The following is a 26,668-nucleotide window of genomic DNA, read 5'->3' as shown; positions in this document are numbered from 1 at the left end:
ACATTTATGGGCTGTTTAAACCAATTGATTTAACTTCATGAGTTAAATTGTGTTTTTGTTTGTCTGTTTTGTTTGTCCTTTCAGGAAATCCCAATGAACTTTGTGGATCCACACACACACACAGCTACGAGATGTGGCGCTCCACACACAGACCCTACACACACACACACACAGCTACGAAACGTGGCGCTCCACACACAGACCCTACACACACGCACACACACCACAAACACACACACACACACACCACACACACACACACGCACACACACACCACAAACACACAGACACACACACACCACACACACACACACACACACACACGCACGCGCGCACATGCGCACGCACACACACACACACACACACACACACACACACACACACACACACACACACACAGCTATGAGACGTGGCGCTCCACACACAGACCCTACACACACACACACACACACACACACACACACAGCTACGAGACGTGGCGCTCCACACACAGACCCTACACACACACACAGCTACGAGACGTGGCGCTCCACACACAGACCCTACACACACACACAGCTACGAGACGTGGCGCTCCACACACAGACCCTACACACACACACACACACACACAGCTACGAAACGTGGCACTCCACACACACACACACCACACACACACACACACACAGCTACGAGACGTGGCGCTCCACACACAGACCCTACACACCGGGTTCGTCGTGAACAAAACGTCAACACAACCACTACACAGCGTTATGTTCCTGTGGTCAACAACCTGATTAATCAACTCTGTTATTCAAGGCCGGATAGCCCATTACATTTGTGTATGTGGAACAATCCACCTCAACATTTATGGGCTGTTTAAACCAATTGATTTAACTTCATGAGTTAAATTGTGTTTTTGTTTGTCTGTTTTGTTTGTCCTTTCAGGAAATCCCAATGAACTTTGTGGATCCAAAGGTGATGGACATTTCCAGTCATGGAACCAAAAACAGATACAAGACAATACTGCCAAGTAAGTATATTAGATTTTTAATATGTATTAGTTCATTAAGCAATAAGACTCGAGGGGGTGTGGTATATGGCCAATATAACAAGGCTAAGGGTTGTTCTTTAAGCACGACACAACGCGGAGTGCCTGGACACAGCCCTTAGCCGTGGTATATTGGCCATATACCACAAACCCCCAAGGTGCCTTATTGCTGTTATAAACTGATTACCAACGTAATTAGAGCTGTAAAAATACAAGTTTTGTCATACCCGTGGTATACGTTCTGATATACAACGGCTTTCAGCCAATCAGCATTCAGGGCTGGAACCACCCAGTTTATAAGGACGAATTGACCACCCGCAGAGCCACAACCTGTTGTGTGGTCCACAGACTAAGGCTATGGTGTTAATGTGAGGGTCAGTGTCGTGTCGCGGTAGATTAGGCTTGTCTATCTCACACAGCAGTAGTTCTGTCAACCTGTCACTGTCTGTTATTGTCAACCTTTGGGCTCACACACACACACACACACACACACACACACACACACACACACACACGTACACAGACACACACACACACACGTACACACACACGTACACAGACACACACACACACACACACACACACACAAACACACACACACACAAACATTCTCTGCAGTGCATGATATATTGTTGTTTACAGCATGTGTTTGGCTGGTCGACCTCTATGTAAGCAACACTGAATACATCCAAACATAGCCAACCGCCACAGCCTCTCCTGGTCATACAGGAAGTGTTTTAGTGCTGCCCTGTCTGGTTGGTTAGCCTGCTGGACGGAAGTGGTCAAATATAAACCAGATGTCTGAGATGAGCTGTTCCTTCCTGATTCTTTAAACAGCCTCTATGTGTGTCCCAAATGGTGTCCTATTCCCTAGTGTTCTGCCTTTAACCCTGTGGGTAAAGATCAAAAGTACTGCACTAACTAGGGAATAGGGTGCTATAGTAGTTCACTAACTAGGGAATAGGGTGCTATAGTAGCGCACTAACTAGGGAATAGGGTGCTATAGTAGCGCACTAACTAGGGAATAGGGTGCTATAGTAGTTCACTAACTAGGGAATAGGGTGCTATAGTAGTGCACTAACTAGGGAATAGGGTGCTATAGTAGTTCACTAACTAGGGAATAGGGTGCTATAGTAGCGCACTAACTAGGGAATAGGGTGCTATAGTACTGCACTAACTAGGGAATAGGGTGCTATAGTACTGCACTAACTAGGGAATAGGGTGCTATAGTACTGCACTAACTAGGGAATAGGATGCTATAGTAGTTCACTAACTAGGGAATAGGGTGCTATAGTAGTGCACTAACTAGGGAATAGGGTGCTATAGTACTGCACTAACTTGGGAATAGGGTGCTATAGTACTGCACTAACTAGGGAATAGGGTGCTATAGTAGTTCACTAACTAGGGAATAGGGTGCTTTAGTAGTGCACTAACTAGGGAATAGGGTGCTATAGTACTGCACTAACTTGGGAATAGGGTGCTATAGTACTGCACTAACTAGGGAATAGGGTGCTATAGTAGTGCACTAACTAGGGAATAGGGTGCTGTAGTAGTGCACTAACTAGGGAATAGGGTGCTATAGTACTGCACTAACTAGGGAATAGGGTGCTATAGTACTGCACTAACTAAGGAATAGGGTGCTATATTAGTGCACTAACTAGGGAATAGGGTGCTATAGTAGCGCACTAAGTAGGGGATAGGGTGCTATAGTAGTGCACTAATTAGGGAATAGGATGTTATAGTAGTGTGTGTGTGTGTGTGTGTGTGTGTGTGTGTGTGTGTGTGTGTGTGTGTGTGTGTGTGTGTGTGTGTGTGTGTGTGTGTGTGTGTGTGTGTGTGTGTATGTGTATGTGTATGTGTGTGTGTGTGTGAATGACATCATTCTGTAATAAAAGACAGTTGGGTTGGAATGTTACTGTCTTCCCGTTCACACCTTGGAACGTTATCAGGCTTCCTGTCTGAACCAGCAGTCTTCCTTCAACACGCAGAGCACAGAGGGGTCTGGGGTTGAGGTTTGGGGTTGAGGTTGGGGTTTGGGTCTGGTTTGAGGTCTGGGGTTGAGGTTGGGGTCTGGGGTTGGAGTCTGGGGTTGAGGTTGGGGTCTGGGGTTGAGGTTGGGGTCTGGGGTTGAGTTTGGGGTCTGGGGTTGGGGGTTGAGGTTGGGGTCTGGGGTTGAGGCTGGGGTTGGGGTCTAGACAGAAGACTTCAGGCAGAGAAGTCCAGACAGAACACTTCAGACAGAACACACCAGACAGAACAGTCCAGACAGAACATTTCAGACAGAACTCTTCAGACAAAACAGTCCAGACAGAACAGTCCAGCCAGAACACTTCAGACAGAACACTCCAGACAGAACAGTCCAGACAGAACTCTTCAGACAGAGAAGTCCAGACAAAACAGTCCAGACAAAACAGTCCAGACAGAACAGTCCAGACAGAACTCTTCAGACAGAGAAGTCCAGACAGATCTCTTCAGACCGAACAGTCCAGACAGAACAGTCCAGACAGAACTCTTCAGACAGAGAAGTCCAGACAGATCTCTTCAGACCGAACAGTCCAGACAGAACAGTCCAGACAGAACTCTTCAGACAGAGAAGTCCAGACAGAACTCTTCAGACAGAGAAGTCTTCAGACAGAACAGTCCTGTCTGCAGTCACTAACATATCTATCTGAATCTAATAGCAGGAACCCTTTAATCACTAACATCTCTATCTGATTCTAACAGCTGGAACCCTTTAGTCACTAACATATCTATCTGATTCTAATAGCTGGCACCTCCAGTCACTAACATATATATCTGATTCTAATAGCTGGAACCTCCAGTCACTAACATATCTATCTGATTCTAATAGCTGGCACCTCCAGTCACTAACATATCTATCTGATTCTAATAGCTGGCACCTCCAGTCACTAACATATCTATCTGATTCTAATAGCTGGCACCTCCAGTCACTAACATCTCTATCTGATTCTAATAGCTGGCACCTCCAGTCACTAACATATCTATCTGATTCTAATAGCTGGCACCTCCAGTCACTAACATATATATCTGATTCTAATAGCTGGAACCTCCAGTCACTAACATATCTATCTGATTCTAATAGCTGGTAACATATCTGTTGTCTCCTGTAGATCCACATTCCAGAGTGATCCTGAGGACCAAGAGCTCCTTCGACCCTCTCAGCAGCTACATCAACGCCAACTACATTAGGGTAAGTTATGCACACACACACACACACACACACACACACACACACACACACACACACACACACACACACACACACACACACGTACACGTACACATACACATACACATACACATATCAATGCCAATTACAGGGTAAGCATGTGAGCCCAGGGACTGTTCTGGGTTCTTAACCATTGTTTGTGAACACATTGAATTCTGAACCCAAACCAAAACAGGTGGATGTTGTGGTTGTAAAACAACAGTGATCTCTTAGTTAGAGCCAAAATGGCACATGATAGCGCTCTCATAATGAGTAGGTAAAAACCATTTCCTGAAAGTTGTCTGTACAGGTATGCATAGTCAGAATAAAACACAGATTAAAGTTGTCTGTACAGGTATGCATAGTCAGATTATAACACAGATTAAAGTTGTCTGTACAGGTATGCATAGTCAGAATAAAACACAGATTAAAGTTGTCTGTACAGGTATGCATAGTCAGAATAAAACACAGATTAAAGTTGTCTGTACAGGTATGCATAGTCAGAATAAAACACAGATTAAAATTGTCTGTACAGGTATGCATAGTCAGAATAAAACACAGATTAAAATTGGCTGTACAGGTATCCATAGTCAGATTATAACACAGATTAAAATTGGCTGTACAGGTATCCATAGTCAGATTAGAACAGATTAGAGATTAGAACCGAACTCATGAAACATAGTTACATTTTTTTTCATTCTATCACCCTGGATTCTAACTGGTCATCTTTAGCTTAGTTCATGCCTTCATATTTCATATATTATATTATGCAGTCATATCCCAGTGTTGTTCAACTGAGTGATGTGATATAAGACGTGTTCCCTTTTTAAACAAACAAACAACTTCAGATTCTCCTTATCGGGTTTCTCCATCTTGGGAAAGAAAAGCGTAGCAGTGAGTTCAGGGGAGCGAGGACATTGTTTCTGTTGTTTCCATGTAAGTCTATGGAGAGAACAGAAGGAGAGAGAGGGCAGGCCGGAGGAACTAGTGAACTCACTCTCTAATGACCCGTTGGGCTGCAGATACAATAGGGCCACTTCCCCTGTAGTCACTGCAGGAAGCTCAACTACTAGCATGACTTCACAATGGCACCCTATTCCCTATTTAGCGCAATACATTCTGGTCAAAAGTAGTCCACTATATAGGGAATATGGTGCCATATGGGACATAACACTCTCATTTTCTCTTTCACACCATAGAGGCTATTCAGACCTGCTGTGGTTGATCTCTCTCTGGACAGTAGCTAACACCATAGAGGCTATTCAGACCTGCTGTGGTTTATCTCTCTCTGGACAGTAGCTAACACCATAGAGGCTATTCAGACCTGCTGTGGTTGATCTCTCTCTGGACAGTAGCTAACACCATAGAGGCTATTCAGACCTGCTGTGGTTTATCTCTTTCTGGACAGTACCTAACACCATAGAGGATAGTCAGACCTGCTGTGGTTTATCTCTCTCTGGACAGTAGCTAACACCATAGAGGATATTTAGACCTGCTGTGGTTTATCTCTCCCTAGACAGTAGCTAACACCATAGAGAATAATCAGACCTGCTGATTGGGAGTCCCATTGGGCGGTGCACAAATGGCCCTGCATGGTCCGGGTTTGGCCGCGGTCGGCCGTCATTGTAAATTGGTTCTTAACTTACTTTCCTAGTTAAATAAAGGTTAAATATTTTTTTTTTTTTTAAATAAATAAATAGCAGCACACATTAAGACAGAAATATGAACACCAAATGAATGGGTTAGTGACTCTGCTGTCTAAACAACCTGTCCATTCATCATGCCTTAACAAGCTAGTCCCCAGTCTAGTGACAGTTTACACAAACTCTTTTGGTCCAGTCAAGAATTCCTGTGTACCAGTTAGCTAATAGTCCTCCCTCCCTCCCTCTCTCTGACCTCCCTCCCTCTCTACCTCCCTCCCTCCCTCCCTCCCTCCCTCCCTCCCTCCCTCCCTCCCTCCCTCCCTCCCTCCCTCCCTCCCTCCCTCCCTCCCTCCCTCCCTCCCTCCCTCTCTCTGACCTCCCTCCCTCCCTCCCTCTCTCCCTCCCTCCCTCCCTCCCTCCCTACCTCTCTCTAACCTCTGCAGGGTTACCTAGGCGATGAGAAGGCCTACATCGCCACCCAGGGTCCCATGATCAACACAGTGAATGATTTCTGGCAGATGGCCTGGCAGGAAGACTGTCCTGTCATCATCATGATCACCAAGCTCAGGGAAAAGAATGAGGTACGGGTGCACTCACTCACTTACTCACACACACACACATCACACACACACACACGTACTAGGGTTGAATAGCGGGTCCCGGGTTACAGAGATTTACCGCCCGAACCCAGTCCCTTTTCCCCGGGAAAAATAACAGTGAAAAACCTGTAAATGATAATAAATGATTTACTATGACGTGGAATGGAACTGTTAAATGATGTGATGTTAAAATCTGGCTTCTCTACGGTCCTTCTCTCTCTATCAATCATCAACGCTCACGGTGAGGGTAGACAGCACCTGTCAGCATGGAGCGCAGTAGGACTGCATTTATTGCAGCACAGTCTATGCTACACTAATATAAGGAGTGAATTTGCGTCTAATGTACACATCTCCCCCTGTAGAAAATGATTCCAAATAGGCAATGCTGTTGTAGATTGATATTTAGTCCTGTATATAGATGTCCTAGCTGGACAGATGTCCTAGCTACTGTTCATGACAGCTGAGACAGAGCTGTTTCCAGACAGCTAAACTGTTCATGACAGCTGAGACAGAGCTGTTTCCAGACAGCTAAACTGTTCATGACAGCTGAGACAGAGCTGTTTCCAGACAGCTAAACTGTTCATGACAGCTGAGACAGAGCTGTTTCCAGACAGCTAAACTGTTCATGACAGCTGAGACAGAGCTGTTTCCAGACAGCTAAACTGTTCATGACAGCTGAGACAGAGCTGTTTCCAGACAGCTAAACTGTTCATGACAGCTGAGACAGAGCTGTTTCCAGACAGCTAAACTGTTCATGACAGCTGAGACAGAGCTGTTTCCAGACAGCTAAACTGTTCATGACAGCTGAGACAGAGCTGTTTCCAGACAGCTAAACTGTTCATGACAGCTGAGACAGAGCTGTTTCCAGACAGCTAAACTGTTCATGACAGCTGAGACAGAGCTGTTTCCAGACAGCTAAACTGTTCATGACAGCTGAGACAGAGCTGTTTCCAGACAGCTAAACTGTTCATGACAGCTGAGACAGAGCTGTTTCCAGACAGCTAAACTGTTCATGACAGCTGAGACAGAGCTGTTTCCAGACAGCTAAACTGTTCATGACAGCTGAGACAGAGCTGTTTCCAGACAGCTAAACTGTTCATGACAGCTGAGACAGAGCTGTTTCCAGACAGCTAAACTGTTCATGACAGCTGAGACAGAGCTGTTTCCAGACAGCTAAACTGTTCATGACAGCTGAGACAGAGCTGTTTCCAGACAGCTAAACTGTTCATGACAGCTGAGACAGAGCTGTTTCCAGACAGCTAAACTGTTCATGACAGCTGAGACAGAGCTGTTTCCAGACAGCTAAACTGTTCATGACAGCTGAGACAGAGCTGTTTCCAGACAGCTAAACTGTTCATGACAGCTGAGACAGAGCTGTTTCCAGACAGCTAATCTTCATAAAATGTCTTTAACGTATGTCTCATCAGTCTCATCAGTCTCATCAGTCTCATCAGTCTCATGTAGCATCAGTCTCATCAGTCTCATCAGTCTCATCAGTCTCATGTAGCATCAGTCTCATCAGTCTCATCAGTCTCATCAGTCTCATGTAGCATCAGTCTCATCAGTCTCAGGTAGCATCAGTCTCATCAGTCTCATGTAGCATCAGTCTCATCAGTCTCATGTAGCATCAGTCTCATCAGTCTCATCAGTCTCATGTAGCATCAGTCTCATCAGTCTCATGTAGCATCAGTCTCATCAGTCTCATGTAGAATCAGTCTCATCAGTCTCATCAGTCTCATGTAGCATCAGTCTCATCAGTCTCATCAGTCTCACCAGTCTCATCTGTCTCATCAGTCTCATGTAGCATCAGTCTCATCAGTCTCATCAGTCTCATCAGTCTCATGTAGCATCAGTCTCATCAGTCTCATCAGTCTCATCAGGCTCAGGTAGCATCAGGCTCAGGTAGCATCAGTCTCATCAGTCTCATGTAGCATCAGTCTCATCAGTCTCATGTAGCATCAGTCTCATCAGTCTCATCAGTCTCACCAGTCTCATCTGTCTCATCAGTCTCATCTGTCTCATCAATCTCATCAGTCTCATCAGGCTCAGGTAGCATCAGGCTCAGGTAGCATCAGGCTCAGGTAGCATCAGTCTCATCAGGCTCAGGTAGCATCAGTCTCATCAGTCTCATCAGTCTCAGGTAGCATCAGTCTCATCAGTCTCATCAGTCTCATCAGGCTCAGGTAGCATCAGGCTCAGGTAGCATCAGTCTCATCAGTCTCATCAGGCTCAGGTAGCATCAGGCTCAGGTAGCATCAGTCTCATCAGTCTCATGTAGCATCAGTCTCATCAGTCTCATGTAGCATCAGTCTCATCAGTCTCATCAGTCTCATCAGTCTCATGTAGCATCAGTCTCATCAGTCTCATCAGTCTCATCAGTCTCATGTAGCATCAGTCTCATCAGTCTCATCAGTCTCATCAGTCTCATGTAGCATCAGTCTCATCAGTCTCAGGTAGCATCAGTCTCATCAGTCTCATGTAGCATCAGTCTCATCAGTCTCATGTAGCATCAGTCTCATCAGTCTCATCAGTCTCATGTAGCATCAGTCTCATCAGTCTCATGTAGCATCAGTCTCATCAGTCTCATGTAGCATCAGTCTCATCAGTCTCATGTAGAATCAGTCTCATCAGTCTCATCAGTCTCATGTAGCATCAGTCTCATCAGTCTCATCAGTCTCACCAGTCTCATCTGTCTCATCAGTCTCATGTAGCATCAGTCTCATCAGTCTCATCAGTCTCATCAGTCTCATGTAGCATCAGTCTCATCAGTCTCATCAGTCTCATCAGGCTCAGGTAGCATCAGGCTCAGGTAGCATCAGTCTCATCAGTCTCATGTAGCATCAGTCTCATCAGTCTCATGTAGCATCAGTCTCATCAGTCTCATCAGTCTCACCAGTCTCATCTGTCTCATCAGTCTCATCTGTCTCATCAATCTCATCAGTCTCATCAGGCTCAGGTAGCATCAGGCTCAGGTAGCATCAGGCTCAGGTAGCACCAGTCTCATCAGGCTCAGGTAGCATCAGTCTCATCAGTCTCATCAGTCTCAGGTAGCATCAGTCTCATCAGTCTCATCAGTCTCATCAGGCTCAGGTAGCATCAGGCTCAGGTAGCATCAGTCTCATCAGTCTCATCAGGCTCAGGTAGCATCAGGCTCAGGTAGCATCAGTCTCATCAGTCTCATGTAGCATCAGTCTCATCAGTCTCATGTAGCATCAGTCTCATCAGTCTCATCAGTCTCACCAGTCTCATCTGTCTCATCAGTCTCATCTGTCTCATCAATCTCATCAGTCTCATCAGGCTCAGGTAGCATCAGGCTCAGGTAGCATCAGGCTCAGGTAGCATCAGTCTCATCAGGCTCAGGTAGCATCAGTCTCATCAGTCTCATCAGTCTCAGGTAGCATCAGTCTCATCAGTCTCATCAGTCTCATCAGGCTCAGGTAGCATCAGGCTCAGGTAGCATCAGTCTCATCAGTCTCATCAGTCTCATGTAGCATCAGTCTCATCAGTCTCATCAGTCTCATGTAGCATCAGTCTCATCAGTCTCATGTAGCATCAGTCTCATCAGTCTCATGTAGCATCAGTCTCATCAGTCTCATCAGTCTCATGTAGCATCAGTCTCATCAGTCTCATCAGTCTCACCAGTCTCATCTGTCTCATCAGTCTCATGTAGCATCAGTCTCATCAGTCTCATCAGTCTCATCAGTCTCATGTAGCATCAGTCTCATCAGTCTCATCAGTCTCATCAGGCTCAGGTAGCATCAGGCTCAGGTAGCATCAGTCTCATCAGTCTCATGTAGCATCAGTCTCATCAGTCTCATGTAGCATCAGTCTCATCAGTCTCATCAGTCTCACCAGTCTCATCTGTCTCATCAGTCTCATCTGTCTCATCAATCTCATCAGTCTCATCAGGCTCAGGTAGCATCAGGCTCAGGTAGCATCAGGCTCAGGTAGCATCAGTCTCATCAGGCTCAGGTAGCATCAGTCTCATCAGTCTCAGGTAGCATCAGTCTCATCAGTCTCATCAGTCTCATCAGGCTCAGGTAGCATCAGGCTCAGGTAGCATCAGTCTCATCAGTCTCATCAGGCTCAGGTAGCATCAGGCTCAGGTAGCATCAGTCTCATCAGTCTCATGTAGCATCAGTCTCATCAGTCTCATGTAGCATCAGTCTCATCAGTCTCATCAGTCTCACCAGTCTCATCTGTCTCATCAGTCTCATCTGTCTCATCAATCTCATCAGTCTCATCAGGCTCAGGTAGCATCAGGCTCAGGTAGCATCAGGCTCAGGTAGCATCAGTCTCATCAGGCTCAGGTAGCATCAGTCTCATCAGTCTCATCAGTCTCAGGTAGCATCAGTCTCATCAGTCTCATCAGTCTCATCAGGCTCAGGTAGCATCAGGCTCAGGTAGCATCAGTCTCATCAGTCTCATCAGGCTCAGGTAGCATCAGGCTCAGGTAGCATCAGTCTCATCAGTCTCATCAGTCTCATCAGTCTCAGGTAGCATCAGTCTCATCAGTCTCATCAGTCTCATCAGTCTCATCAGTCTCATCCGTCTCAGGTAGCATCAGTCTCATCAGTCTCATCAGTCTCATCAGTCTCAGGTAGCATCAGTCTCATCAGTCTAATCAGTCTCATCAGTCTCAGGTAGCATCAGTCTCATCAGTCTCATCAGTCTCATCAGTCTCATCAGTCTCATCAGTCTCAGGTAGCATCAGTCTCATCAGTCTCAGGTAGCATCAGTCTCATCAGTCTCAGGTAGCATCAGTCTCAGGTAGCATCAGTCTCATCAGTCTCAGGTAGCATCAGTCTCAGGTAGCATCAGTCTCATCAGTCTCAGGTAGCATCAGTCTCATCAGTCTCAGGTAGCATCAGTCTCAGGTAGCATCAGTCTCATCAGTCTCAGGTAGCATCAGTCTCAGGTAGCATCAGTCTCATCAGTCTCAGGTAGCATCAGTCTCATCGGTCTCAGGTAGCATCAGTCTCAGGTAGCATCAGTCTCATCAGTCTCATCAGTCTCAGGTAGCATCAGTCTCATCAGTCTCATCAGTCTCATCAGTCTCAGGTAGCATCAGTCTCATCAGTCTCATCAGTCGCAGATAACATCAGTCTCATCAGTCTCATCAGTCTCAGGTAGCATCAGTCTCATCAGTCTCATCAGTCTCATCAGTCTCAGGTAGAATCAGTCTCATCAGTCTCATCAGTCTCATCAGTTCCATCAGTCTCAGGTAGCATCAGTCTCATTAGTCTCAGGTAGCATCAGTCTCATCAGTCTCAGGTAGCATCAGTCTCAGGTAGCATCAGTCTCATCAGTCTCAGGTAGCATTAGTCTCAGGTAGCATCAGTCTTATCAGTCTCAGGTAGCATCAGTCTCATCAGTCTCAGGTAGCATCAGTCTCAGGTAGCATCAGTCTCATCAGTCTCAGGTAGCATCAGTCTCATCAGTCTCAGGTAGCATCAGTCTCAGGTAGCATCAGTCTCATCGGTCTCAGGTAGCATCAGTCTCATCAGTCTCATCAGTCTCAGGTAGCATCAGTCTCATCAGTCTCAGGTAGCATCAGTCTCATCAGTCTCATCAGTCTCATCAGTCTCAGGTAGCATCAGGCTCAGGTAGCATCAGGCTCAGGTAGCATCAGTCTCAGGTAGCATCAGTCTCAGGTCTCATCAGTCTCAGGTAGCATCAGTCTCAGGTAGCATCAGTCTCATCGGTCTCAGGTAGCATCAGTCTCATCAGTCTCATCAGTCTCAGGTAGCATCAGTCTCATCAGTCTCATCAGTCTCAGGTAGCATCAGTCTCATCAGTCTCATCAGTCTCAGGTAGCATCAGGCTCAGGTAGCATCAGGCTCAGGTAGCATCAGTCTCAGGTAGCATCAGTCTCAGGTAGCATCAGTCTCATCAGTCTCAGGTAGCATCAGTCTCAGGTAGCATCAGTCTCATCAGTCTCAGGTAGCATCAGTCTCATCAGTCTCATCAGTCTCAGGTAGAATCAGTCTCATCAGTCTCATCAGTCTCATCAGTCTCAGGTAGCATCAGGCTCAGGTAGCATCAGGCTCAGGTAGCATCAGTCTCAGGTAGCATCAGTCTCAGGTAGCATCAGTCTCAGGTAGCATCAGTCTCATCAGTCTCAGGTAGCATCAGTCTTGATTTGTCATGCTGATCAAAGCTCTAATCAAATTACATCTAAAGCATATTTATATGGTTTAAATGCTTTAGAATGACATTTCTGGTTTTGGCGGGAAATACCGTTTTTTTCTCCGGGAGAAAAGTGATTTATTCTCGGGTTGGAACATTGTTTTTCAGTACACAGGAAAATATTCAACCCTAACCACACACACACACACACACACACACACACACACACACACACACACACACACACACACACACACACACACACACACACACACACACACAGGAACCCATAGGTATAAACAAATATGTACGTGATTCTACACATGTAAATTACATGACATAATCACTGGAACAATAGTGATTGGTGATACGATAACATGTGTAATGATTAATGATGTTGTCTGTTCCAGAAATGTGTTCTGTACTGGCCAGAGAGGCGTGGTATCTATGGCAAGGTTGAGGTGCTCATTAACAACGTGACAGAGTGTGACAACTACACCTGTCGGACCCTCAACCTGAAGGTACTTTTCACTTAGGGATGGAACCCATTGACCGAACTGGGTCGCTGTGGGTTTCTATCTATTTACTATACACTTCATTAACTCTCCATTGGAAATCTACACTTTTAAAAGTTCATGTTTTGTTGACTCATACCCAAATAATGTTGACTCATCCTATAGGCTCTACTCGTATTTGTGACCAAATACGAGAGAAAATAAAACACTTCAAAAACCTGAAAAATTTATTTCAAACAGACCGTTTCCAAAATGCTTTTCTCAGAGCATGATGTCATCCTCCTGAGGAGGATGAACTGACCAATCAGCGATCTACTTGCATTAATATTTTATATGACCGGTATACACCGACACCATTCTGTTGTTGGGGTACGACCACACCATTCTGTTGTTGGGGTACGACCACACCATTCTGTTGTTGGGGTACGCCCACACCATTCTGTTGTTGGGGTACGACCACACCATTCTGTTGTTGGGGTACACCCACACCATTCTGTTGTTGGGGTACGACCACACCATTCTGTTGTTGGGGTACGCCCACACCATTCTGTTGTTGGGGTACGACCACACCATTCTGTTGTTGGGGTACACCCACACCATTCTGTTGTTAGGGTACGCCCACACCATTCTGTTGTTAGGGTACGCCCACACCATTCTGTTGTTAGGGTACGCCCACACCATTCTGTTGTTAGGGTACGACCAGACCATTCTGTTGTTAGGGTACGCCCACACCATTCTGTTGTTAGGGTACGACCAGACCATTCTGTTGTTAGGGTACGACCAGACCATTCTGTTGTTAGGGTACGCCCACACCATTCTGTTGTTAGGGTACGACCACACCATTCTGTTGTTAGGGTACGCCCACACCATTCTGTTGTTAGGGTACGCCCACACCATTCTGTTGTTAGGGTACGCCCACACCATTCTGTTGTTAGGGTACGCCCACACCATTCTGTTGTTAGGGTACGACCAGACCATTCTGTTGTTAGGGTACGCCCACACCATTCTGTTGTTAGGGTACGACCACACCATTCTGTTGTTAGGGTACGCCCACACCATTCTGTTGTTAGGGTACGCCCACACCATTCTGTTGTTAGGGTACGCCCACACCATTCTGTTGTTAGGGTACGCCCACACCATTCTGTTGTTAGGGTACGCCCACACCATTCTGTTGTTAGGGTACGCCCACACCATTCTGTTGTTAGGGTACGCCCACACCATTCTGTTGTTAGGGTACGCCCACACCATTCTGTTGTTAGGGTACGCCCACACCATTCTGTTGTTAGGGTACGCCCACACCATTCTGTTGTTAGGGTACGCCCACACCATTCTGTTGTTAGGGTACGCCCACACCATTCTGTTGTTAGGGTACGCCCACACCATTCTGTTGTTAGGGTACGCCCACACCATTCTGTTGTTAGGGTACGCCCACACCATTCTGTTGTTAGGGTACGCCCACACCATTCTGTTGTTAGGGTACGCCCCACACCATTCTGTTGTTAGGGTACGCCCACACCATTCTGTTGTTAGGGTACGCCCACACCATTCTGTGTTAGGGTACGCCCACACCATTCTGTTGTTAGGGTACGCCCACACCATTCTGTTGTTAGGGTACGCCCACACCATTCTGTTGTTAGGGTACGCCCACACCATTCTGTTGTTAGGGTACGCCCACACCATTCTGTTGTTAGGGTACGCCCACACCATTCTGTTGTTAGGGTACGCCCACACCATTCTGTTGTTAGGGTACGCCCACACCATTCTGTTGTTAGGGTACGCCCACACCATTCTGTTGTTAGGGTACGCCCACACCATTCTGTTGTTAGGGTACGCCCACACCATTCTGTTGTTAGGGTACGCCCACACCATTCTGTTGTTAGGGTACGCCCACACCATTCTGTTGTTAGGGTACGCCCACACCATTCTGTTGTTAGGGTACGCCCACACCATTCTGTTGTTAGGGTACGCCCACACCATTCTGTTGTTAGGGTACGCCCACACCATTCTGTTGTTAGGGTACGCCCACACCATTCTGTTGTTAGGGTACGCCCACACCATTCTGTTGTTAGGGTACGCCCACACCATTCTGTTGTTAGGGTACGCCCACACCATTCTGTTGTTAGGGTACGCCCACACCATTCTGTTGTTAGGGTACGCCCACACCATTCTGTGTTAGGGTACGCCCACACCATTCTGTTGTTAGGGTACGCCCACACCATTCTGTTGTTAGGGTACTCCCACACCATTCTGTTGTTAGGGTACGCCCACACCATTCTGTTGTTAGGGTACGCCCACACCATTCTGTTGTTAGGGTACGCCCACACCATTCTGTTGTTAGGGTACGCCCACACCATTCTGTTGTTAGGGTACTCCCACACCATTCTGTTGTTAGGGTACGACCACACCATTCTGTTGTTAGGGTACTCCCACACCATTCTGTTGTTAGGGTACGCCCACACCATTCTGTTGTTAGGGTACGCCCACACCATTCTGTTGTTAGGGTACTCCCACACCATTCTGTTGTTAGGGTACGACCACACCATTCTGTTGTTAGGGTACTCCCACACCATTCTGTTGTTAGGGTACGCCCACACCATTCTGTTGTTAGGGTACGCCCACACCATTCTGTTGTTAGGGTACTCCCACACCATTCTGTTGTTAGGGTACGACCACACCATTCTGTTGTTAGGGTACTCCCACACCATTCTGTTGTTAGGGTACGCCCACACCATTCTGTTGTTAGGGTACGCCCACACCATTCTGTGTTAGGGTACGCCCACACCATTCTGTTGTTAGGGTACGCCCACACCATTCTGTTGTTAGGGTACGCCCACACCATTCTGTTGTTAGGGTACGCCCACACCATTCTGTTGTTAGGGTACGCCCACACCATTCTGTTGTTAGGGTACGCCCACACCATTCTGTTGTTAGGGTACGCCCACACCATTCTGTTGTTAGGGTACGCCCACACCATTCTGTTGTTAGGGTACGCCCACACCATTCTGTTGTTAGGGTACGCCCACACCATTCTGTTGTTAGGGTACGCCCACACCATTCTGTTGTTAGGGTACGCCCACACCATTCTGTTGTTAGGGTACGCCCACACCATTCTGTTGTTAGGGTACGCCCACACCATTCTGTTGTTAGGGTACGCCCACACCATTCTGTTGTTAGGGTACGCCCACACCATTCTGTTGTTAGGGTACGCCCACACCATTCTGTTGTTAGGGTACGCCCACACCATTCTGTTGTTAGGGTACGCCCACACCATTCTGTTGTTAGGGTACGCCCACACCATTCTGTTGTTAGGGTACGCCCACACCATTCTGTTGTTAGGGTACGCCCACACCATTCTGTTGTTAGGGTACGCCCACACCATTCTGTTGTTAGGGTACGCCCACACCATTCTGTTGTTAGGGTACGCCCACACCATTCTGTTGTTAGGGTACGCCCACCCATTCGGTTTGTACGCCCACACCATTCTGTTGTTAGGGTACGCCCACACCATTCTGTTGTTAGGGTACGCCCACACCATTCTGTTGTTAGGGTACGCCCACACCATTCTGTTGTTAGGGTACGCCCACACCATTCTGTTGTTAGGGTACGCCCACACCATTCTGTTGTTAGGGTACGACCCACACCATTCTGTTGTTAGGGTACTCCCACACCATTCTGTTGTTAGGGTACGACCACACCATTCTGTTGTTAGGGTACTCCCACACCATTCTGTTGTTAGGGTACGCCCACACCATTCTGTTGTTAGGGTACGCCCACACCATTCTGTTGTTAGGGTACTCCCACACCATTCTGTTGTTAGGGTACGACCACACCATTCTGTTGTTAGGGTACTCCCACACCATTCTGTTGTTAGGGTACGCCCACACCATTCTGTTGTTAGGGTACGCCCACACCATTCTGTTGTTAGGGTACTCCCACACCATTCTGTTGTTAGGGTACGACCACACCATTCTGTTGTTAGGGTACTCCCACACCATTCTGTTGTTAGGGTACGCCCACACCATTCTGTTGTTAGGGTACGCCCACACCATTCTGTTGTTAGGGTACGCCCACACCATTCTGTTGTTAGGGTACGCCCACACCATTCTGTTGTTAGGGTACGCCCACACCATTCTGTTGTTAGGGTACGCCCACACCATTCTGTTGTTAGGGTACGCCCACACCATTCTGTTGTTAGGGTACGCCCACACCATTCTGTTGTTAGGGTACGCCCACACCATTCTGTTGTTAGGGTACGCCCACACCATTCTGTTGTTAGGGTACGCCCACACCATTCTGTTGTTAGGGTACGCCCACACCATTCTGTTGTTAGGGTACGCCCACACCATTCTGTTGTTAGGGTACGCCCACACCATTCTGTTGTTAGGGTACGCCCACACCATTCTGTTGTTAGGGTACGCCCACACCATTCTGTTGTTAGGGTACGCCCACACCATTCTGTTGTTAGGGTACGCCCACACCATTCTGTTGTTAGGGTACGCCCACACCATTCTGTTGTTAGGGTACGCCCACACCATTCTGTTGTTAGGGTACGCCCACACCATTCTGTTGTTAGGGTACGCCCACACCATTCTGTTGTTAGGGTACGCCCACACCATTCTGTTGTTAGGGTACGCCCACACCATTCTGTTGTTAGGGTACGCCCACACCATTCTGTTGTTAGGGTACGCCCACACCATTCTGTTGTTAGGGTACGCCCACACCATTCTGTTGTTAGGGTACGCCCACACCATTCTGTTGTTAGGGTACGCCCACACCATTCTGTTGTTAGGGTACGCCCACACCATTCTGTTGTTAGGGTACGCCCACACCATTCTGTTGTTAGGGTACGCCCACACCATTCCAAAACAGAAAAGCTGCTTTATAACATAATTTATAAAAATGTTTAGAAGAAAAACTATTTCACTCACAAGGTCATATTTCATTGAAATCTGTTAACACTGGACAGTTACTTTAAACTAGACTGAAACCACAATCTTGATCTTACTCAAACTCTCTGTGTGTCTTTGTCTCTTTCACAGCAAGGGGCCCAGAGTCGTGTGGTGAAGCACTACTGGTACACATCGTGGCCGGACCATAAGACCCCAGACAGCGCCCAGCCCCTGCTCCAGCTGATGAGAGACGTGGAGGAGGACAGGACGGGCTCCCCATCGCAGGGACCCGTCATCGTACACTGCAGCGCAGGGATTGGCCGAACGGGCTGCTTCATCGCCACGACAATAGGCTGTCGTCAGTTGGAGATGGAGGGAGTGGTGGATGTGCTGGGGATTGTGTGTCAGCTCAGAGCGGACAGGTGAGTTACCTACACCTGGAGTATTAGACCGTATGTGGAATAGGTCCAATGTAGTACAATATGTTAACAGCAGACAGGTGAGTTACCTACACCTGGTGTATTAGACAGTATGTGGAATAGGTCCAATGTAGCACAGTATGTTTACAGCAGACAGGTGAGTTACCTACACAGACAGACAGGCAGGCAGGCTGGCTGGCAGTCTGTCTGTCTGTGTGTCTCACATACACGTGTTCAGCAGATGTTAATGCGAGTGTAATGAAAAGCTTGTGCTTCTAGTTCCGACAGTGCAGTAATATCTAACATGTAATCTAACAATTCCACAACCACTACCTCATTTTTATTTTATTTTACCTTTATTTAACCAGGTAGGCTAGTTGAGAACACCTTTATTTAACCAGGTAGGCAAGTTGAGAACACCTTTATTTAACCAGGTAGGCAAGTTGAGAACAAGTTCTCATTTACAATTGCGACCTGGCCAAGTTAAAGCAAAGCAGTTCGACAGATACAACGACACAGAGTTACACATGGAGTAAAAACAAACATACAGTCAATAATGCAGTATAAACAAGTCTATATACAATGTGAGCAAATGAGGTGGGAAGGGAGGTAAAGGCAAAAAGGCCATGGTGGCAAAGTAAATACAATATAGCAAGTAAAATACTGGAATGGTAGTTTTGCAATGGAAGACTGTGCAAAATAGAAATAAAAATAATGGGGTGCAAAGGAGCAAAATAAATAAATAAATAAAATTAAATACAGTTGGGAAAGAGGTAGTTGTTTGGGCTAAATTATAGGTGGGCTATGTACAGGTGCAGTAATCTGTGAGCTGCTCTGACAGTTGGTGCTTAAAGCTAGGGAGGGAGATAAGTGTTTCCAGTTTCAGAGATTTTTGTAGTTCGTTCCAGTCATTGGCAGCAGAGAACTGGAAGGAGAATGGGATGGACACACAATGGGATGGAATAAGTATATGTAGATATAAATATATGGATGAGTGATGGCCGAGCGGCATCGGCAAGGTGCAGTAGATGGTATAAAATACAGTACAGACATGATATGAGTAATGTAAGATATGTAAACATTATTACAGTGACTAGTGATCCATTTATTAAAGTGTCTAATGATTTGAGTCTGTATGTAGGCAGCAGCCACTCTGTGTTAGTGATGGCTGTTTAACAGTCTGATGGCCTTGAGATAGAAGCTGTTTTTCAGTCTCTCGGTCCCAGCTTTGATGCACCTGTACTGACCTCGGCTTCTGGATGATAGCGGTGTGAACAGGCAGTGGCTCATGTGGTTGATGTCCTTGATGATCTTTATGGCCTTCCTGTGACATCGGGTGCTGTAGGTGTCCTGAAGGGCAAGTAGTTTGCCCCCGGTGATGCGTTGTGCAGACCTCACTACCCTCTGGAGGGCCTTACGGTTGTGGGCGGCGCAGTTGCCATACCAGGTGATGATATATCCCGACAGGATGCTTTCAATTGTGCATCTGTAGACGTTTGTGAGGGTTTTCAGTGACAACCCACATTTCTTCAGCCTCCTGAGGTTGAAGAGGAGCTGTTTCGCTGGTGGACCATTTCAGTTTGTCCGTGATGTGTATGCCCAGGAACTTAAAACTTTCCACCTTCTCCACTACTGTCCCATCAATGTGGATAGGGGGGGGTACTCTCTCTGCTGTTTCCCGAAATCCACCATCATCTCCTTAGTTTTGTTGACGTTGAGTGAGAGGTTGTTTTCCTGACACCACACTCCGAGGGCCCTCACCTCCTCCCTGTAGGCCATCTCGTTGTTGTTGGTAATCAAGCCTACTACTGCTGTGTCATATGCAAACTTGATGATTGACTTGGAGGCGTACATGGCCACGCAGTCATGGGTGAACAGGGAGTACAGGAGGGGGCTGAGCATGCACCCATGTGGGGCCCCAGTGTTGAGGATCAGCGAAGTGGAGATGTTGTTTCCTGCCTTCACTACCTGGGGGCGGCCGTCAGAAAGTCCAGGACCCAATTACCCAGGACGGGGTCAAGACCCAGGGTCTCAAGCTTAATGATGAGTTTGGAGGGTACTATGGTATTCCTCATGTCCAGAGGGGATAGGGAAGTGTGCAGTGTGATGGTGAATGCATCGTCTGTGGACCTGTTGTGGCGGTATGCAAACTGAAGTGGATCTATTGTGTCAGGTAGGGTGGGGGTGATGTGATCCTTGACTAGTCTCTCAAAGTACTTCATGATGACAGAAGTGAGTGCTGTGGTGTGATGGTAATTTAGTTCAGTTATCTTTGCCTTCTTTTGTACAGGAACAATGGTTGAAAATCTTGAAGCATGTGGGGACAGCAGACTGGGATAGGGAGCGATTGAATATGACCGTAAACACACTAGCCAGCTGGCCTGCTCATGCTCTGAAGACGTGGCTAGGGATGCCATCTGGGCCAGCTGCCTTGCGAGGGTTAACACGTTTAAGTGTCTTACTCACGTCGGCCACAGAGAAGGAGAGGGGTGGTCCGCAATCCTTGGTCAGTGTACAATGCACTGTATTATCCTCAAAGTGGGAAAAGAAGGTGTTTAGTTTGTCTGGAAGCAAAACGTCGGTGTCCGTGACGGATGTGGCTGGGTTAGGACAGACAGACAGTCAGGATGGATGTGGCTGTGTTAGGACAGACAGACAGACAGACAGACAGACAGACAGACAGACAGACAGACAGACAGACAGACAGACAGACAGACAGACAGACAGACAGACAGACAGGATGGACGTGGCTGGGTTAGGACAGACAGTCTGGATGGATGTGGCTGGGTGAGGACAGACAGACAGTCAGGATGGATGTGGCTGGGTGAGGAGAGACACAGTCAGGATGGATGTGGCTGGGTGAGGACAGACAGACAGTCAGGATGGATGTGGCTGGGTGAGGACAGACAGACAGTCAGGATGGATGTGGCTGGGTTAGGACAGACAGACAGACAGTCAGGATGGATGTGGCTGGGTTAGGACCGTCAGACAGTCAGGATGGATGTGGCTGGGTTAGGACAGTCAGACAGACAGTCGATGGATGTGGCTGGGTTAGGACAGACAGACAGACAGGATGGACGTGGCTGGGTTAGGACAGACAGTCTGGATGGATGTGGCTGGGTTAGGACAGACAGACGGACAGGATGGAAGTGGCTGGGTTAGGACAGACAGACGGACAGGATGGATGTGGCTGGCTTAGTACAGACATTCAGGATGGATGTGGCTGGGTGAGGACAGTCAGACAGACAGTCAGGATGGATGTGGCTGGGTTAGGACAGACAGACAAGATGGATGTCGCTGGGCTAGGACAGACAGAAGGACAGGATGGATGTGGCTGTCTTAGTACAGACAGTCAGGATGGATGTGGCTGGGTGAGGACAGTCAGACAGATGGTCAAGGTGGATGTGGCTGGGTGAGGACAGTCAGGCAGACAGTCAGGATGGGATGTGGCCGGGTTAGGACAGTCAGACAGACAGTCAGGATGGATGTGGCTGTGTTAGGACAGACAGAGAGACAGTTAGACAGACAGACAGACAGACAGACAGACAGACAGACAGGATGGACGTGGCTGGGTTAGGACAGACAGTCTGGATGGATGTGGCTGGGTGAGGACAGACAGACAGTCAGGATGGATGTGGCTGGGTGAGGACAGTCAGACAGTCAGGATGGATGTGGCTGGGTTAGGACAGACAGACAGACAGACAGACAGACAGGATGGACGTGGCTGGGTTAGGACAGACAGTCTGGATGGATGTGGCTGGGTTAGGACAGACGGACAGGATGGATGTGGCTGGGTTAGGACGGACAGGATGGAAGTGGCTGGGTTAGGACAGACAGACGGACAGGATGGATGTGGCTGGCTTAGTACAGACAGTCAGGATGGATGTGGCTGGGTGAGGACAGTCAGACAGACAGTCAGGATGGATGTGGCTGGGTTAGGACAGACAGACAAGATGGATGTCGCTGAGCTAGGACAGACAGACGGACAGGATGGATGTGGCTGGCTTAGTACAGACAGTCAGGATGGATGTGGCTGGGTGAGTACAGTCAGACAGATGGTCAAGGTGGATGTGGCTGGGTGAGGACAGTCAGGCAGACAGACAGACAGGATGGATGTGGCTGGGTTAGGACAGACAGTCTGGATGGATGTGGCTGGGTGAGGACAGACAGACAGTCAGGATGGATGTGGCTGGGTGAGGACAGTCAGACAGTCAGGATGGATGTGGCTGGGTTAGGACAGACAGACAGACAGACAGACAGTCAGGATGGACGTGGCTGGGTTAGGACCGTCAGACAGTCAGGATGTGTGTGGCTGGGTTAGGACAGACAGACAGACAGACAGACAGACAGACAGACAGACAGACAGACAGACAGACAGACAGACAGACAGACAGACAGACAGACAGACAGGATGGATGTGGCTGGGTGAGGACAGTCAGACAGGATGAATGTCGCTGGGTGAGGACAGTCAGACAGATGGTCAAGGTGGATGTGGCTGGGTGAGGACAGTCAGGCAGACAGTCAGGATGGATGTGGCTGGGTTAGGACAGTCAGACAGACAGTCAGGATGGATGTGGCTGGGTGAGGACAGTCAGGCAGACAGTCAGGATGGATGTGGCTGGGTGAGGACAGTCAGACAGACAGTCAGGATGGATCTGGCTGGCTTAGTACAGACAGTCAGGGTGGATGTGGCTGGATAGGACAGTCAGACAGATGGTCAAGGTGGATGTGGCTGGGTGAGGACAGTCAGGCAGACAGTCAGGATGGATGTGGCTGTGTTAGGACAGACAGACAGACAGGATGGACGTGGCTGGGTTAGGACAGACAGTCTGGATGGATGTGGCTGGGTGAGGACAGACAGACAGTCAGGATGGATGTGGCTGGGTGAGGACAGACAGACAGTCAGGATGGATGTGGCTGGGTTAGGACAGACAGACAGACAGTCAGGATGGATGTGGCTGGGTTAGGACCGTCAGACAGTCAGGATGGATGTGGCTGGGTTAGGACAGACAGACAGACAGGATGGATGTGGCTGGGTGAGGACAGTCAGACAGACAGTCGATGGATGTGGCTGGGTTAGGACAGTCAGACAGACAGTCGATGGATGTGGCTGGGTTAGGACAGTCAGACAGACAGTCAATGGATGTGGCTGGGTTAGGACAGACAGACAGGATGGATGTGGCTGTGTTAGGACAGACAGACAGACAGGATGGACGTGGCTGGGTTAGGACAGACAGACGGACAGGATGGAAGTGGCTGGGTTAGGACAGACAGACGGACAGGATGGATGTGGCTGGCTTAGTACAGACAGTCAGGATGGATGTGGCTGGGTGAGGACAGTCAGACAGACAGTCAGGATGGATGTTAGGGGGGATGTAGGTGGGTGTGACATAAATCAGGCTAAGAAACTTGTACATGAGAAACTTTCTTTTACAAGAGAGGGACAGAACGTGATAATATGTTCCTATCTCTTTCACACACACACACACACACACACACACACACACACACACACACACACACACACACACACACACACACACACACACACACACACACACACACACACTCATCCCCTGAGCCTGAGCCTGAACAGGGTTTAAGCTGAAATATCTCCCACAGCCTGTCTGTTCCAGGATAAAGCACTCATCCATTAGGATGAAGCAGTAGCCTGCAGCTCAACAGGGTATCAAGGACTTCATAATGTTGTCTTGGTTGAGCTTTAGTTAATCATTGAACAGAATGTACTGAAGCAAACTGCCACTGTACCGTTTAGATGACTGAGTAAGAGTTTAAATGACCTTTTATCGTGACTAATTACCACAGGATTAAATGAGCTGGAGAGAATCCTAAATGGTTCATGTATTATGAGACAGAACATTGGTAATTAATGTTCCAAATGTTCAGCAGCACTAAAATAAGAGATGTTTTTCAGTCACAGTACGAGATGGATTCATTATATTACAGACAGTAGCATGGCCACAACTGATGGAAGGTTTTAGTTTATTGAAATGATTTTCCACTCCTTGTAATTCATAGCATGTTACTAACATGCTACTAACATGCTACCACTGTCACTGGTCCATGTTGTTATTTCAGCCGGGATTCTAATGGCTGCCTTGTCTCTGTGTGTCCTTTTCAGAGGAGGTCTGATCCAGACAGGGGAGCAGTACGAGTTTGTCCACCACGCCTTGAGCCTCTTCGAGACCCGCCTCTCCGCCGACACCGGCCAATGAACAGAGGCCAGGAATTTTTCGTTAAAACGTGCCAGGTTTTTCCAGGAAGTGGAATTTAATTCCCCCTAGCGGGAAGGACCTATCTTACCTGGTGACTGTGAGGTCATGTGACTAATGAGGAAGTGGATGTTCGGGTGACGATTGGATGGTAGATGTCCTTGTGGGCTTTGTCTTTGTGGACATGTATGGACAGCCTGGACTGCTATTGGCTGATTGATTGAGTCTCCTTACAGAGAGAGAGATGGAGGTATGGACAGGTGATTATGTCTCTGAATGTAATGTATCCTTTCTTCTCTTCCTCTCTTTCCTCCTCCTCCTCTTCTTCTACTACTTCCTGTCATTCGTGAGCAGCTCTGCTTCTGAAAACGTTGTTGTGAGCAACCTGCCTCTGTCCAATCAAACTCTCTGATACTGCAGCTCTGTCCAATCAGATTGCCTGATATTGATTCTGTAGTATACCTACACTCTGACCTCTTACTACTATGTGCTACAGTAGATGGGTAGGTAGTCTGTGGTCCTTGAATCGTCCATGGTGTTTCTATTAAAAAGCTAAAGGTACGTTGTCGAAACGAATAGCACTTGTCTTTGTGACTTTACTAGGATATTTTTTGAATTCTGATTATTTATTTATTTTTTAAACTATGTGTTGTTACACAAAGGGTATTATTCTGAAGACTGTTATATTCCATTGGAGGTTGGCTTTTCTCTCAGTAACACACTAGAAGCCGCCCCTCTGCCATATACTATACCTCTAATAGCATGTTGATCATCCATTGAAAGATCAGTGTATGAAAAGGTGAGGGAACGATTGGGCCTGTCTGCACGCTACCACACATCAAAAGGTCTTTACACTATGGGGATGGCCATTATACACACTGAATTGGAAGCAAATAACCAACATAAAAAGCCAACCGACACGCGGCCCTTCAGGAATTGAGTTTGGCAGCCCCCTGCTATAGGCCTGTCCTATAGATCTACCTTATTCACAGAGAACTGTCATGGCCGCCGTGTGATCCAATGTTCCATACCAAAGCTCTCTGTTATCAGGTGCTGTGTGATCTACCCTGGCTCTGAAACGACATCACTAAATCAATCTTAATAACAAAACCTTTTTCTTTTTCTATTTTCCATTTCTTAGCTTTCAAATCCATCCTCAGGTATATTGTGTTGACCATTAAAGGCCCAGTGCAGTCAAAAACATGATTTTGTCCCCCCCTGTGTTTTATATATATACACATACTATGATGTTGGAATAAGGCAGTTAATTGAAATTGAGATAAAAACGGCTGCGTTGGGCCTTTAAGCATCACAGATATATGACAACTTTCTTTACCAAAATGTAAACGTTTACATTTAAATGACATGTTATGTTTAATTGTTGATCATATAGATTAAATGATAGTAATAATTATTATTTTTAGTTTTATACAATATTAAGATAATGTTTTGATGTGTAAAAGTAAACTCATGATGGTTTGGTACTTTTAGACATGATGTTTTCCCTGTATGCCTGAATGGTGTAGATTCCCACACACTTTATCTCTGAAACAAAACCATTATTACAAAGATAACATCAATCAGACACTTATAAAAATAAAATGGTCTGGATTATCTGACCCTGATTTCAAACTCTGATATACTGTAGCTTCTAAATGCCGAATACATACAGTTGAAGTCAGAAGTTTTACATACACCTTAGCCAAATACATTTAAACTCAGTTTTTCACAATTCCTGACATTTAATCACAGTAAAAATTCCCTGTCTTAGGTCAGTTAGGATCACCACTTTATTTTAAGAATGTGAAATGTCAGAATAATAGTAGAGAGAATGATTTATTTCAGCTTTTATTTCTTTCATCACATTCCCAGTGGGTCAGAAGTTTACAGACACTCAATTAGTATTTAGTAGCATTGCCTTAAAATTTTTTACTTGGGTCAAACGTTTTGGGTAGCCTTCTACAAGCTTCCCACAATAAGTT

General features: G+C 47.0%; 1 protein-coding gene across 1 annotated transcript in view; it reads left to right on the top strand.

Moving 5' to 3' along the window:
• The window catches only part of LOC109885543 (receptor-type tyrosine-protein phosphatase R), a 115,241-nt gene extending 89,979 nt beyond the window's left edge, over positions 1-25,262 (top strand). Inside the window, 6 exon segments of the mRNA XM_031815255.1 lie at positions 928-1,012; positions 4,162-4,241; positions 6,346-6,483; positions 13,041-13,151; positions 18,185-18,456; positions 24,596-25,262. Coding sequence (XP_031671115.1) covers positions 928-1,012; positions 4,162-4,241; positions 6,346-6,483; positions 13,041-13,151; positions 18,185-18,456; positions 24,596-24,689 — 780 coding nt within the window. The 3' untranslated portion in view covers positions 24,690-25,262.
• Positions 25,263-26,668: the final 1,406 nt, after the last annotated feature.

Source organism: Oncorhynchus kisutch, unplaced genomic scaffold (assembly GCF_002021735.2).
Source record: "Oncorhynchus kisutch isolate 150728-3 unplaced genomic scaffold, Okis_V2 Okis09a-Okis19a_hom, whole genome shotgun sequence".
In the NCBI taxonomy this organism is placed as follows: Eukaryota; Metazoa; Chordata; class Actinopteri; order Salmoniformes; family Salmonidae; genus Oncorhynchus; species Oncorhynchus kisutch.
Note: the sequence above shows the minus strand (reverse complement) of the source record. Positions and strands in the feature narration are given on the sequence as shown.